The sequence below is a fragment of the Aythya fuligula genome, chromosome 5 (assembly GCF_009819795.1).
Source record: "Aythya fuligula isolate bAytFul2 chromosome 5, bAytFul2.pri, whole genome shotgun sequence".
NCBI classification, from domain to species: domain Eukaryota; kingdom Metazoa; phylum Chordata; class Aves; order Anseriformes; family Anatidae; genus Aythya; species Aythya fuligula.
This window is the reverse complement of record NC_045563.1, coordinates 16,826,791-16,842,531: the sequence shown is the minus strand read 5'-3', so window position 1 is coordinate 16,842,531 and position 15,741 is coordinate 16,826,791. Positions and strand designations below refer to the sequence as shown.

At 42.1% G+C, this 15,741-nt stretch overlaps 1 protein-coding gene across 1 annotated transcript in view; it reads right to left on the bottom strand.

Annotated features, from left to right (window-relative positions):
• Positions 1 to 7,862: 7,862 nt before the first annotated feature.
• FBLN5 (fibulin 5) overlaps positions 7,863 to 15,741 on the bottom strand; it is a 54,056-nt gene continuing 46,177 nt past the window's right edge. The window contains exon 11 of the mRNA XM_032188083.1: positions 7,863 to 15,221. Within this exon, the coding sequence (XP_032043974.1) occupies positions 15,060 to 15,221 (162 nt within the window). The 3' untranslated portion in view covers positions 7,863 to 15,059. The remainder of the gene's footprint in view (positions 15,222 to 15,741) is intronic.

The following is a 15,741-nucleotide window of genomic DNA, read 5'->3' as shown; positions in this document are numbered from 1 at the left end:
TACTTTCTGAGTCATGCCAACTTTGATTTTAAATCTCAAGCAGTTCAAAGTTTGCACATCATGGTTGCCCAGAGCACACTGAAAGCTTTCAAGCAGAAAAGTGCATGTCTGTGGAAAACATTATTGCTTAATAGTTCATGCCTAGTTTGAGACATATCAAATGCAATTATGCAGTTGAGAGTCCTTTAGAGCAAGTAAGCATCTAACTCTACTGTGTCCAAAGTATTTTCAGAAATTAACATGATGTATGATGTACTTATGATTGGATTTAAAATGTAGTGTATACAGTAATACCCAAGTGATGAGCTCAGCTGTCCGGACATAAAAGTAGGGCGTTATCAAGACAAGTCCAGTACACAGCATACAGTGTCTCACAGCCAAGCTCCCTGTGTAGCCACTAAATGAAGTTTTCATATGCAGAGGATTTGTGAGAGAGGAAAAAAAAAGATTTTGCAACTCACATTTCAGTGAAATGTCAGAGTCCTTCTTTTCAGCTGCAGTCTTTAAGTGGTTAATACACCTTTGTTATAAACAACTTCTGCAGCCAGAGACTTTTACTACCATGGAAGTTTTTGCAGCAGTAATCTTTATCCCCTGAGGTTTTGCTGGGAGAAACATGAAACTGTATTTCTCATCCTCCCTGTCCTACTCTCGGCTGGAGACTGGCTTTTTCCATTCCCGTTACAACCTTTGAGTTTAACTGACACCTTCCCTCCTCTACCACAGATGCTGGGTGGGGTCCACACACTTCGTTACAGAAAGCTGCTATAATTCAGTCAGTGACTATTGTTTTTTGTATTCTCCTTTTTTCAAATGTATGTTCAATGTCATGCTTTCCTGACATAACCCATTGTAATTCTGTCCACCATCTGAGATTGCAGCCAGTTGCTTCCTCCCACAGTGCTGTATAGAAGAACAGTTTTATTGCAGCATGTCCAGCATCTTTTGAAAGTGTTGCTACGATGCCTACAGGAAAAATTACATGAAGATATTTAGTTGTCCAAATTGAGCCGCGTCTTTCTCTCATTTAGATTTGATGTACTGTGGATTTGAAAAGAGATTTGCTGGCCTGGTTTATCTTGCCTCATGCTATAAGGCAGATTTTTCTTGTGCACAAACATGTCATTAATATGTTTGGAAAATAAGTCTGAGGTGGGCTCATCCTTCATGCACCAGAACACTTTGGCCCTGTCTCTCCACAGACAGTCCCTCAGATGTTTGGCTGTGGCATCTGTGCAGGCTGCAACAATTGCTTCTCAGCAGTCTTCATGTCATAACTTGGCAGTCTTCATGTCATAAATGGCCGTCAGCCCAAAACTAGCACAAAGCAAGGTGAGGTTCCTGGCTGGCTAACCGCTGATGGAAGGGGTCTGTACTAGATCTGAACTGGAGTTTTTGTGCCATCAGCTTCAGCCTGCAGTGACAAAGAGGACTGCACGTTTATGCAGGAGCAAAAGGTTTGGTTTCCTTCTCAGGAGACATTTCTTGCTGTTGCTACTGTCTAGGAATCCAAGATGATGAATCCAATAAACTCAGGAGACTTTATAAACCTTAATGTACAGCTGACAATAGAACAAAGCAGAGCCAAGGCATGTTCCTGTGAGTGTTCTCCAATTGCGTCCTATTCTTGTCTGGCTTCATTAAGAGCCAGCTGCTCTTCATAGAGGAAATGGTCCCACACAGGTTTGTGAGGACATTGTCACATCTGCTGAAAAAAGATAACAGAATTACATTATTAACACTCTGACACCACCAGATATTTTCTAGAGCTCTTGCACCTGAAAGCTATGGGTGGATGGTACTACCTCAGCTTTAAAATGAACATCTTACATGCAAAAATCTCTTCAATCTGCCATTTGAATCCAAACAGTCCTAATAGTTTCATAGTAGATTTGGTGCTTTAAGCCAATATATTTAGCAATTGTTTGGGTCTATACAGTCTGTTCTTTGGAAACTGAATTTTTCAGGGTAAAGGATAAAAGAGAAAGGAAGAACGTTATCTGCAGCCGATTTCAGGAAAGGTTTGAAGTCTGAGCTATCTTTGACTTCCTGTCCACCGCTCAATGCAGCAGTTGAACTCAGTTCAATAACAGGTTTTCAAATTGTTCCCAAAACTTCATTGTTAAGGAACAAAAACAAAACAGGAAAGACCTGTTGAGGAAGGACTGCTGTATCACTGAAAAAGCTTCTGCAGAGCACCTGACACTGAAATAAGCTTATTTATTATAAATAATTTCCATGGCGTCACATTAACAAACATAAAAGGTCACGAACTCATGTATTTGAAGCAAATGTGTTTGACATCTGGGATCTGGCAGAGGTTCCTCCTGTGGGATAGACTGTTTGTGCAGAGCTTTATTGAAGAATAATATTAAGAATGAATTACGAAATATTAGTGTAACCTAGTAAGAAAGTATTGTATTTTACAAGCCAGAGACATAATAGATCTCACAGAACTATTTTTGTTCCTCCGATTCAAAAGTATGTCAAAGAGTGATAGCTGTGACCAGCTAGAAGTGGAAACCTGTGGTTTTTCAGCACTGCACTTGGAAATGGGTTGGGCAGAAAGGTCCAAATGCAGGCAAGTGCTTAATTGCACGTACGTATTTGTATTTTTGCGACGCCCCCGCTTGCGAGGAGAGGAGGAGGGAGCTGGCAGGGAGCGCAGCCGCCAGGCAGCCAGGGGCCGAGGGGGAGCCAGGCCGTCCCCACACAGCCCCATGCAGGGAGTGGGGCAGCCCCACGCATCAGGCACCTTTGTGGGGACAGGGACAGGACAGGAACTGGGGCTGTGGGGAGCTGGAAACAGTCACTGCTACAGTCTATCCCTCTCAATGCTCTCTGGCCCAGGCCAGTGGAAACCTTGCAGGAGCAGCTATTTCCCAATATCAGTACTGACGCAGGGCTATTTGTGAGGCCCTCTCAGCCCAGGAGGTGCTCTCCCACCAGACTGGGATGTGTGACCTCCTGGGGTGCTTTGGGGTGACTCCTCAAACACCGTTCCAGGCCTCTTGGCTTATCACACTGTCCAAAACCACCTCTTTCAGTGTAGAAAAGGGGATGAGATGCAGCCCTCCGTGTCCTCCGGGTCTCCTCCACGCCTGGGTACTGGCCAGCCCAAGCAAATGGCAGAGCAGGCAGCATCCCAGGGGCAGGAGATGGCCAAATGCCTGCCAGCTCCACGCCTCCCCTCCCTTTTCTGGGACCTTGGGACCAGGTGCCACTGCCTTGCCCTGCGTCTTTCCACTGTCATCTCACTGGGGTCTGGTCAATGCCTCAGAGCTGGCCTCTCTCCCCAAAAAATGACACAGGCCTGCCTGAGGACAAGCAGATTTTCCTCTCCCTGGGGTACTGGGGCCAGCCAGGTGTCACCCACACACTGGAGCATGGGTAGCACACAGAACGTCCTTCCTGAAAGGCATCAAGTTGTAAAACAAACAAGTTGTAAAACATTTTTCCAATCTGTTTTCAGGTGAAAACAAACTTAATTTACCTCACTTAATGGGGCTGAGGGCAAAAAGCCATCCCAGAAATCATGCCATTTTAAAGCCTGCCAGCACCATGGAAATGAGGAAGTCTGAGGGTACATCAATGCAGGCCAGTAACAGGTCACCCACAGAAATTGGAAGGCTGCTTCTACATCTAAAATTACTCAGTTCAGTGTGAGAGCACACACTAACCTTCTAGCTAGGGCTTTGGCTACATCATTCAGGGGGAGGCAAAGAGAAAAACAACAGTCTGGCTTAAAACACATAAGCAATAACACAAAAAGAAACAGAAGTTACCACCAGACTTTACCCTAGTTTTAAAGCTTTAACCCAGCTGCAGGGAGTTCAGCCATGTTCCCAGACAAGCACACCGATATACAGCACCCTTAAGTTACACAACATAAGGCAAAGTCAACCTGCTGCCTACCTCCCCTGGCTGTCATTTTGAACGCCCTCTTGCAGCAATGGCTGTACCTCACCCAGCAAGCTCCAAGCCATGGGAAAGCAAACATGCCACAGTCAAAACCTTCACCCATATCACTGCTGATTTTAGTGCATGAATAAAGATATCCTTGTGTGACCCCTCTCCCCAAGGCAGAGGATTCTGCGTATTTAATTTGTGTTTGGTTTTATGCATAAACGTTCAGTGAGATTAGAACATGCAGCTTCTTCAGTGTCTGCTGTAACGAACAGACTTAAGTGGATTGTACCTTCTTGGTACATCTTGATCTTACATGCGAGCTGAATGCCACAGGTGTCATGAACCTGTGTTTTAACAGAAGATTTAATAGCTGCAAACTGCAGGATGTCTGTTCTTCAAAGTATTTTCTAGAAAGATTATTTTCAAGAATCCTGATGCAGCAGTAATAGCTGTAGGTACAAAGATTTATTTGCACGACACAGTAGCTGTGCCATGTTCCTTACCTGTGCTCCCCAAGACAAATATATATATATATGTACGACTAAATCCTTCCATAATGAACAAATATCCACTCGCCTCAAGTATTTGCAGCTGTCACTATTGCTTTAACTTTTAGCTCCATAAGAACTAGATCATATGGTAGCAAGGAATTCAAGGGTGAAGGGTTAATCATTTCACTGCAGCTCAGGGATTAACTTCACATTAAAAACACGTGCATTTGTATCCAAGTGACATAATGAAAAATGTGGTGGGACATGAGAGGTGCACTCATTCAAGCTAGCAAGGATTTATTGAACTTGTTCTTCAAGATCTTAGAAAACCTAATCAAACATTTCTCAGCCAGTGCACTGGTTGCCACAAACTGCTTGCCCTCTGCTAACCTGATACAGCGATCCCATGCCTGACAAAGAGTTTTATTAGCAAACAGAAGGAGGATGTGTTTCACAACTTTTTTTTAAGGGGCCTTGGTGATCATTCTGTAATATGTTGACTAAACTGTGCAAAAGTCCAGGAAAAGAAAAATAACACTTGCTAGAGAGAAAAAAAAAAAAAAAAAAGAAAAAAAGACATTTAACAGCAGGAACATGCTGTTAAAGCACAAAAAATGTTGTTAAAGATCACCATATCAGCTTGTATTTGGGAGAGTCCTTATGAAGAGGGTATAGACTATGAACCCTTGCAGTAAAATGAATGAGCTGCATGCTGTCCTAATGAGTTACTGGTGCAAGGAAGTGCTCACTTGTACGAAAAGGCTCACCTTTATGAGATGTGGAGCTGCCACCTGGCTCACTGGAATAACCATACAGGACTCACTTTTTCCATCACTGGTGTGGTGATAGCTAGACGCTGGCTGACATGGAGGACAGTTTGACAGCATTCAGCAACACCTGTGGGCCCAAGGAGTAACCAGTGCCACCAAAACCAGAGAGGGGAGAAGAAGGCAGGAGCTCTGGTGCACAGAACACAGCCCATGGGACTTCTCAAGGAAATATGGTTCATAGCTTACCCTTAAGGAAGTGCAGCAGGAGTTTAAATCCCTGCAGCATATTAGTTTTACAGCCCAGCCAAGCCCTGATTCTCCAGCAGTACAGTGTCCTTTACCAGCTGGCTAGACAGACCTGACAGAAAAGAAAGTGCAACCTGCTTTTCCCATCCACACTTGCAAGTCATCTCCAGAGGTACCATTGCCACAGAGCTCTCATTTGCACCTCTGTGGGAGCTTTTGCTGAATGGAGGTATCCTTATCTTCAAAGCCATTGTAGGAGCAGATTATTCTTGTGTTGTGAAAAGAGCAAAAATAGAGGAAGGAGCGACATTATTCAGTCCCACATGCAACCCCAGATAAGACAAACAACAGCACGTATAATGAAAGCAACTTGAAAAGCAGACTAGAAGCATCCAGAGAGAGAAGGATGCAGTGAATCAAGTCTGAAAACCTCAAATTAGGTCAGTAGAACTGTATTCTAACAGCGAAGCCTAGGTAGCTTTGTTTCCTACTGGCCATTTTCTATCAAGATGAGTGGAAGGCCTAGCAGCTCAGCAGCTTGCCTGGTCAGCCCACTTCTACCAGGTACCCTGCTTGGGAGTGAACATCCAGGAAGCATTGGTCACAGGTCACAGACCCATTTTCTTATTTCTTTGAGCAGCTCTAGAGACTCAGTTGCTTCTTGGTTGAATTGCTTCAGCCCAGAGCTCCTGCACTCAGCCTCTTTCGCTTTGCATGTTAGCCAGCTTCCTTTCAGCGCAGTATTTCTTGAGCACGTGATGCAGAATTAATGCATTTGCAGGGCAGTGAAGGGAACTGAAGTGTCCTTGTGAAACTGCAAGTGAGCAGCAGCAGTTCATTTGAGTTCAAAACAGTTATAGAGATCTTTATCAGCTGAGTGCCTTGTAAAACATCAAACACCCAGTGAATGTCGTATTACCTACCTCATCTCTGCAGTGAATTGTGTGATGAGAAGGAGAGAGAACAGCTGCGTGACATAAGTTTATTCACTTCCCACAAAACAAACCAGATCCAGCCTCTTCTGCCCTGACAATTTGCTGAAATAAGAACATTCCACCTGTGAAGTGTAAACCCAACCAACGAGCACCAAACATCCATTAGGCATGGGTCATTGACTAGTGTGTAGGTGGAAAAACCTTTCTTGTACTAAAATCACAAGCTATGTAGTGCAGGTGGGAGTCAGAACTAGCTACTAATTAATGATTTATGTATAAGAAAACCAGTTCAGCCCAAATTACCTTACATTAATGGTACTTATTAAGGAGACTAACTTATTCTGCAGAGCTAAGCCAAATTCTGCTCATAGGCTCATGCTCACTGCACAAATCCCTGTCTACACTGATCCAGGCTGATCCTGACAAGAACGCTTACAATGATGCTCTGTGATCTCTATTAAACCAAGAAATGATCAAAACAAACCATAATTCAATTATATTTTTGTTATCAATATATATTTTTATTTATTAAACAACAACAACAAAAAAGCTTTAAGATAGTCCTTGCTGGCATATTCAATATAAGTTGTTCACAAGTCATAAAACAAGAGTTGAAAACTCATTTTCTACTGCAAATAAAAAAATGGCTGGAGGTTAAAGTGGCAGGATGAGGGTCATAGAAACTGTTCATTTTAAATTACAATATTTCTCTTTTGAAAATAATTATGACTGCAAAATATGCTTATTAATTTGGACAACCTGCAAGTAGGGATTAGGGAAATGAGTGTTAAAGCAGAAGCAGAAATTCTGTGGAGCATTTGTCAAGCTGAGCAGTGAATCTTTCTCTCTGCACATGTACTGTTTGCAGGAGAAACTGGTGGCATAAGGTGGTGCTGTATGTGCTATACCTTAAATTATACTTACAGGCTTGCAGCGCCCAGTGCATCTCACATGCACTGGGTGACAGGTTGGCCAGGCAGCATGGCTTTTTTGAAAACCAATGCTCCGTTTAAACAAATGAAAGCTACCTTCCTTTTTTTTTATTTAAAAAAAATAAAAAATAAATAATGAAATGACTGTGAACAGTTTTCTGTCTTTCAAAGGTCTGAAAAAAGTTAAAATGCTTCAAATACAGCAGGAGAGAGAAGACTTGTCTCAGAAACCCTGCAAACTGAGACCATTCCTTAGTACTTCTACATGATCTTGCTTTATACTTTCCTTGTCTCTGATCATGCCTGCCTCTTCTGTAGTCCATATGTCAGCCAGCCATACATTTGTACACTGGTAAGGCTTATCTTTGCTTAATCATGCTGGTAGGAGACAAGGATGCTGGATTTCTAGGAGTTAATTCTTCCTTTTCCAGACTTCATGTAGAATGTCTTAATTCCAGAGCTGTTTATAGGCTACTTGGATGCTTATCTATCTAAAGACATAATCTCCTTTTTGGTATTTTGGGTTTCTGATTCATTATTTTTGTCCACAGCAATGATATCATAACCAAAGCACTGAAGGTTAACTAAAGACAAAGGTTTTTCTTTTTTTTTTTTTTTGGTTGACTTTCTGGTTCAGTTGCCATTTTATCCCTCACTAATTCTCGTTTTTTTAATCTATGGGAATGTCTGCTGTCACTTACACTGTTGTAACTCACACTGAATGGCAGAGGGTTACGCTAGAGCTCGCTGCAGGGAGTATGCATGTGGTTGGCCACAGCTTGGGAATGTCACTTAAAATTTTCTGTATACATATAAACACAATGAGAATTTTTATACGCGTTATCAGGTAAATCTCCATTTGGCATCATTAAGAAGTGAATGAAGATATCTCTCCTCCAGCTAAGGACTGATCTCTACCAGTTTTTCGCCTTATTTACTGACGTGGGGTGCTGACTAGGGCTGGCAGCTCTTTCCGCTTGCTGTAGGAGTCCCAGGATCTCTGTAGAGCAGCTCCTTTAGGAAGCAGCTGGTTTTTCTGTCCCCCCTCCACTACCTGGATGACATCAGATGCCAAAGTCCAAAGGAATCTTTTAAAATGATTAACTAGATGCAGGTTTGGTGATACTGATTTGAATAACAAATCTGTGTAATCTTGGCATGACTTCTACCTCTTTGTTTGTATTTCAGATAATCTACAGAATGAGTTTATTGGGTGAAATTTCTTAAGAACAATGATTTATTATGCATACTAGAGAACTCTGGGGCTGGACTTTTGAATTGTGTTTGTATTACGCAGAGGCAGACAGGAAAAACTCCCACCACCATATGTTTTGAGGATTTTGTCAAAACTAACCTTTGTAGCTATGATTTCACTTGTTGAATACAGAACATTTGCAGCAAGTTGTGGATGAACAGTCTCCAGACTGAGGTTTCTGTCCTGAAAAACACATGTGCACGCACCATGAACAGAGACTTGAGGAAGTCAACGTAATCCCGTACAAACTACAGAGATAACTCAAGGAACAATTTCTATGAATGAGGTGTGAGTCATGACTCTGCAAAGACTTGCACATGGATTGATAGTTTAGAAATGTGTAGAGTCAAGGGTCTGGGTTGGCCTTTGAAGACTAGAGGTGAGGAATCATTCATGGAAACACATCAGTGTGGGGCCTGAAATACCAGAGAGAATCTTCAAGTGCCAAAGGTTGTCTCAGAAAATCTTGAAGTACCCAAAGATAGTTCCACAGAGAAAGAGAGAGTGCAGTCATACTACTATTTATTTACTAGAAACAATCTTTCAACTCTACTGTCAAAGTAATACATATCTGTTTACATTTATACCACTGACACTGAGATTCAAGACTTAAAACTGGGCTAGATCCAGACCTGATGTGAGGTGCTTAGCAATCACTGACTTCAGCACAGTCGTGACCACATTGCGCTCTCTCTGGGCCAATTACTCCTTGGAAACAGGGAAAACCCCATCCGGAGTGTGAACATCCTAGGGATGTATTGCATAAATATGGCCTTATCAGGCTTCTTAGAGAGCTGTGTGACTGTCAAGACAGCATGATGCAGACCCAATTTCAGGAGAAAAGTGATTCATCAAGACCTAAGAGAGCAGCTGGTTCCTTCAGAGTGAGAGGGGTGCGCTGTTTATTTTTAAAACCTCTTCATGAAACCAGGCTCTGGCAGCAGGCTGGGCAATCCTTTCAACCATCAGGCCAAGTGCTTTGCTGTAAGGATGCCTGGTGGCACTGCAGAGAGAGGGGTACAGGAGTAGCAGGAAGGCCACCATAGTGCCTGCGTTTCCAGCAAAACACTTGAAGAACTTTTTGTGGGCGTGGAAGAACCTTGCAGTGAAATAAAGGATTTGCCTTGGCTATGAGAAAAGCAAGAGAGGTCAGTCAGAGACTAAGAGAGACGAGGAACCTACAAATGGTCTCCAAGAAGCAAAGTGAAAAATGTTAGGTAGTGCTAGAGCAGAGGTGGGGTGCACTCAGCATGTGCTTGCAGTGCATGACCATAATAAGATCACTTGTCCAGGACAAACTCAAAAGGGAGAATGAGTAATACTGGGACCCTGTAGGGAGTTGAAGGAGATTGAATATTTGGGGAGTTTTTGGTTGCTGAAGTGTTTTCTAAAGATCCCTTTATTATCCAGCTACATTCCTCAGTTCTTACATCAAGGTTACTGCATCGTTACTCATTTAGCAGTGTAAAAGTGTGTCTGCCTGGTACCCAAACGCTCCCTCATGTGACTTCACCAATATTCCTTGAGTACACAGGGATCAGTTTGGCCAATGGGAATCACTACAGGGATCTCAGAAGCTTGAACTAATAAAATCTGCAATAGGTGAGATGGCCACCCCCTACGTGCACAAACATCAGATGCACCCTGCACTGAAACAGGTGAGGAAAAAAACTGCAGGGTCAGAGACAGCCCCGCACAAGTACTTTGGATCATTACACTCCCTACTGTACTGCCTCTTCAGCACAGGTTGCCTTTCTGGGCAGGCTTTCTGCAGAAGGTCTAATGATAACCATCAGCTTCAATTTTCATGCATGGCACCTGCTTTTGGGTTGAACTAGTCATAATTGGTTCAAAGACCTAAAACAACAGAATGTGATCAGTTTAAATCACTTATAAATGCTCATGTCAGATGAAAACACAATTTTCTTGTGTCATGTCACCTTAAAACTCTTTAACTTCCAAACGCAGACCAAATTATCACTGGTTTTGGCTTACATCAATTCTTCGTGTATACAGAAACATCCACAGTGCTTTACATGCACACAGGGCAGAGCCTCAGTATGCTTTTTATCCTTCCATTGAAAAGCAGCAGTCATGCAAATTAACACCAGCTGAGGGTTTTTCCATCCAGATTTATTTCAACAATGGTACCTTTCAGGCTTAAATAACATTAGGGCATACTTTTATTTCTTTTTTTATTTTCGAAACAACTTTGTACTATGGAATTTTCATGAGGTTGTAATACAACTACATGCTACAGAAAAGATTCAGCAGCAAATTTTGTGAATAAGCCAGATTGGAAAACTCGAATGACCACAGACTGTATTGATCCTATTGCTCTGCTTGTTCTAGGTAGAGAGAAATGAATTAATAAGTTGTGCTGATGCAAATACCACATTTCTGAGCCAACGAAAGCTGACTCTTGTAAAGGTTGGGCCAACAGAAGGCAGGCTCCCCAGCTGAGAAAGAGAGAGCCCTACAGGAATGGCAACAAATGCTACCTCGGTGACGGTGGGTGACCAGGCACTCCAGGAAGCTTAGCTATTCATACCAAAATTATTGCTATCAGAGATGCACAAGTTGAAAAGTAATTCTGTGGGATCCAGCAAACTCTTAAAATAATAAACTCTGAAATAATATTCTGTTGTCTGTGTTAAAAAATAGCCAGTCCTCTAGAAATATTTCAAAGACAAATATGCTAGGTAGGACCCATCCAACTCTACAGCACCGGATCATTTGTCTCTTGCCATTCTTTTCCCCCTGGCACTTAGCCCAAATAGCATGAATCACTTGGCTCCTTTCTTGGAATATGTTCTCCCTCCCAGTCGCTGTGATCTGTATCAAGGATTTCTGTAATTTCTGCTCTTATTTACTTTTATTACAATTATTGCATTGGCAATAGGTGCTGTACAAACACGTACCGAGAGGCAATCCCTTTGCTGAGGGCCTGTGTTTACACAGATATGATGGCCAAGAGGCAGGCGAGGAAGAAAGCTGTCCCTCCCCAGCTCCGCCATGGCCTCATCACACTGCGCTGCACGTACCCATGCCCAGGTCAGTGCCCTTATCTGGTGTTGGCCAGAACATTGTCTGTGAACTGTATGGTAACAAGCCTCATGTTAGAAAATCCTGTAATGGGAACACCCAGATAAAATTCCAGACCTGAAGCTGGGATTCTATCTATTTGTAGGGTGGCCCAGCCTCCAAGGAGAACAAGTATGCATACAGCAGTTGCAAGCTTGCATTTTTAACTTTAATCCCATAAAAACCTTACATGTATATTCATTTCTTTCATTTTTTTTCTTTTTATTATTTTTATTTTTTTATTTTTATTTGGTGAGAATTGCTGTAATATATGAGCCTGTGATGGTCTATTGAAAACAGACCCTTGAATAGGAAATGGAGAGTTTAGATGTTATAAACTGCTAGTAATTTATTATTCTGAGATTGGCATATATTTTGGCGAAGTTAAAGTTGGCTGGAGTGATAGTGAGTGATGAAAGATGTTATGGCGGTTGAGAAGTGGCTGAATTCCTTTATTTCCAGACTTTTCACTTTTCTTTTTAAAGCGCAGAATGTTTATATAGAAAGTGTAATATTGTTTTATGAGTATTTGCTGGACCTTTCTAAAACCAGGCATTCATGCTTTACTCTTTTAACAAAGTGTTTTGTTATAGAATTCCTCTGTGTTTTTTTTTTTTTAATGTTTCTAAATTAGGGTTAAACCAGGTTGGTATGTGGGGGCCATGGGAGAACAGCCCAGAAGTGAGGAACTGTCTGATATCTAAGGGAGTGCACTTCGTCTCCAGGAGGCAATGTGATGGCAGGAGAAAAGACTCCTCCGCTGGGCACAAAGAAGTGATAACACAGGGACACAAATCAGGAGAAAAAAGGCTTTTAAGCACTGGTAAAACCCTCAGCACATTGAGAGTTTAATGCCCCTAGCTTAAGATCCTGCCTGCCCCACGGCTGCTTTCTGGGCCACCAGAGCCCGCTTGTTTCCCATGTCTCCATTCCTTCACATGGGACCCACACATGGCTTTAGCCCGTGGTTATAAAATAACATTCCTCCTTCTTGGGCATCTCTATTTTCCCCTCCAAGAGGGTGGCATACGATGAGCCTGGACGCACTCAAGAAGCACCTTCCTGTTTCTGATGTTCCTCTGCACGTTTCCTCTACATTTATTTCCTCCAGGTTGGCTTCTCACAAAACTCCTTGGCTTCCTGCTCCTTGCTTGGCCCACTAAAGTCAGTCTCAACCTATTCTGTTTTTATAATAAAGGACAGCCTGTGTACAGAGCTCTGAGCCACCGGACCCCAGGATGTTGCATCATCAAGGCGGAAACTTTATTAAGGAATGGAAGCTGCTAAAGCACACTCAATTTAGCATTTTGTTGCTGTGGGCCATTGCATCAGGCTTCTTTCGAGCTAAGTACTGGTAAAAAGAGCAGTCACTTCTACTGGAGTGGAAGTAGTGGAGAGGAAAAACAACCCTAGGCTAACTTTTAAGCTTATTGGGAACAAGAAAGTCATTTTTCTGATCGTGCCATGCAGCCTGTGTTGTGATAACTTTCTGACTGTGTAGACTCCCATTTAATACTCCCACTTTAATGAAGACCTCACATAATGCTTCTACTCTGCTCCAGCCTATTCTCATTATAATTTACATAACTCCCTTTCCCAAGTAGCATTAAGAACTTTCAGTCCTCAAAAAGGCCAAGCAAAGGTTATGTTTCTTGTCCTAGCAATGCTGGAGAGCAAATAAACCAGTAAGGAAGAAGTAGGGGAAAAAAGCAAAAGCAGTTGCTTCAGAGAAATTTAATAACAAAGTATAGGAACCCTTGTTCTTACAAAATAAAACACTGACCTGCCAATGGCTTCAACAAGGTGAGGATTATACTTCCAAACTATACAATTATTTTTAGTTTTATTTTCAAACTCCTAAATATATATATATATATATATAAATATATATATAAATATATATATATTTAGCTTAGCACTGTGAGGCCTCAGCTGGAATACTTTTCACAGTTTTGGGCACTGCGCTTTGAGAAAGATGTGAACCAACTGGAGAGAATCCAGATGAGAGCAACAAGAATGATCAAAGGTCCAGAAAATGTGATGTATGAGGAAAGACCAAAAGAATTGGGTTTGTTTAGACTAGAGAGGAACAGTCTGAGGGGAGACATGACAACAGTCTTCAGACATGTTAAAGACTGTTGCATCGGGAAGATAAACTGTTCTCTGTTTCTACTGGAAGTAGGCTGAAAAGAATAGATTTAAATTACGACAGGGGAGATTCAGATTAGACTTTAGGAAAAACTTTCTATTGGTTACAGCAATTATACCTGAGAAGACATTACCTATGGAAAACTGTGGGATCCCATCACTCGAGGCCTGGGTACTGGTATAGCTGGGTCTGCTTTGTGGCAGAGGCATGTATGATACAACCATTCCTAGTCTTTTCCAGCTTGTTTCCCCCAATGTTAGGAATGTAGGAGAAAGACTGTGAACAGAACATTTTTTTTTTCTCTGAAGGAATTTGGACGCATCTCAGCCACGGGGTCTTTGAACAGGAGGTCAGCTGCAGCCTTAACTACAAAGGTAGTACTGTTACCTTATAACCATCACAAACTGTTTGCAATTATTCCACTGAAAACCAGGTGAAAGTTCTAATTCTCATCTGCTCTGAAGCCCCGGACACTATTCTGGCAGTGGAGGTCTGTGCCAAAGAATCTGGCTGTAACTAAGCATAACACCCTAAACATTGTAAAACATGCCATCCAGTGATAGATTTCTATGAACTCTGTTATATAGAAAGATTTAATACAGAAAGGAACCCAAAGATGTGACACTTTGTTAGAAAGTAGAAGATTACATAGTACAACATGTATTTTGGATTGAATTTACAATGAATTTTAAGTATAAAATAGAATCAAAGAAAAACAGGTGAAAGTAAGACAAATGCAGGGTGAATTAAGACAAAGTGCCTGACGGATAATTTCAAAGATAACTGGAAATGTAAATTAGCACTTCTGAGATCCTTTGTTTCAACAGGTGACTTTTTGGGGGGTTGGGGAGAAGGTTCTACTTGTTCGTTTGCTTTCCATTTATAATGAAAAAAAAAAAAAGAAAAACAGGCGAGATTGCAAAAGCCAGCTTTTTCCTCAGTTTCTTTGGTGCTTTTTGCTAAGCTGCCTTGGAGCTACAAAGGTTCACAGTCTTTGAAACGTAGACTCATACCCTAGAAGTGATTACAATGGAAAAATGAGTCCTTAAAATACATGACCACGTAGAGAATTGTATGGGATCTGCTGCCGATACACCTCCAGAGGACTGCATCCTGGTAGGGGCCGTGCATGAAGAGGCCTCTCTCCTCAGACAGGCATAGGTCACTGGGTCTGTGGAAATACTGACTTGGTTTTGAGCTGCTATACGTACTGGCTTCTGAGGAGAGAGTTCTGCAGAGGAGGAGCCGTGTCTTTTGTTTTAATGTTTACAGGGCACCAACTCAAGGGTTAAAATGAGTACTGTGATACGTATATCCTCAGCCGGATGACAGAGCTTCCCCTGAAGTTGATGACGGTGTTAACAGTGATCATTTCCAAGTCCAACTGAATAGTACGGGGCCCTTTCACGGGACGGGTCATCACCAGGGTAGCACTGATCGGTCCCGTTTGCTGTACACAAAACAAGAGGAAGCAGGTGAGATTTCCAGAAACGGTTCATGAAAGCTATCATGTCAGGTGAGACCACGTTATGTCCACAGTCCTCGAGCAGCCAAAATAACACTATTTTCTGTTGCATTGTTAGAAGCTACTGCAATTCACAGGAGAGAGAGCTTCAATTCAGTGTTTGGCTCCATCTCAGTGTTTTGTATGAACTATCACCTTCTACAGTTTTAAAAGCCTTTGGGAGCCCTGCACATAAAAGAAGCTATTGTGCATAGAAATTTGCTATTGTCTGAGTGGGAAAAGATGAAAACATGGATTTGGAGTATGTACAAATAATGTCAAAATTTTTTGGTCAGTTATTATTTAATTTGATGCAAAAGCTATTATTACTTCGAAGCAGCAAACCCCAAGAAGGGGTTATGTTACCAGAGCTTTGAGAACAGATGTTTCGCTATGAGTGGAATCAGGGTTGGTTGTACAACTGCGTGTTAACGTTGCAAAACCTCACCCTCTGAAGAGAGCTTTA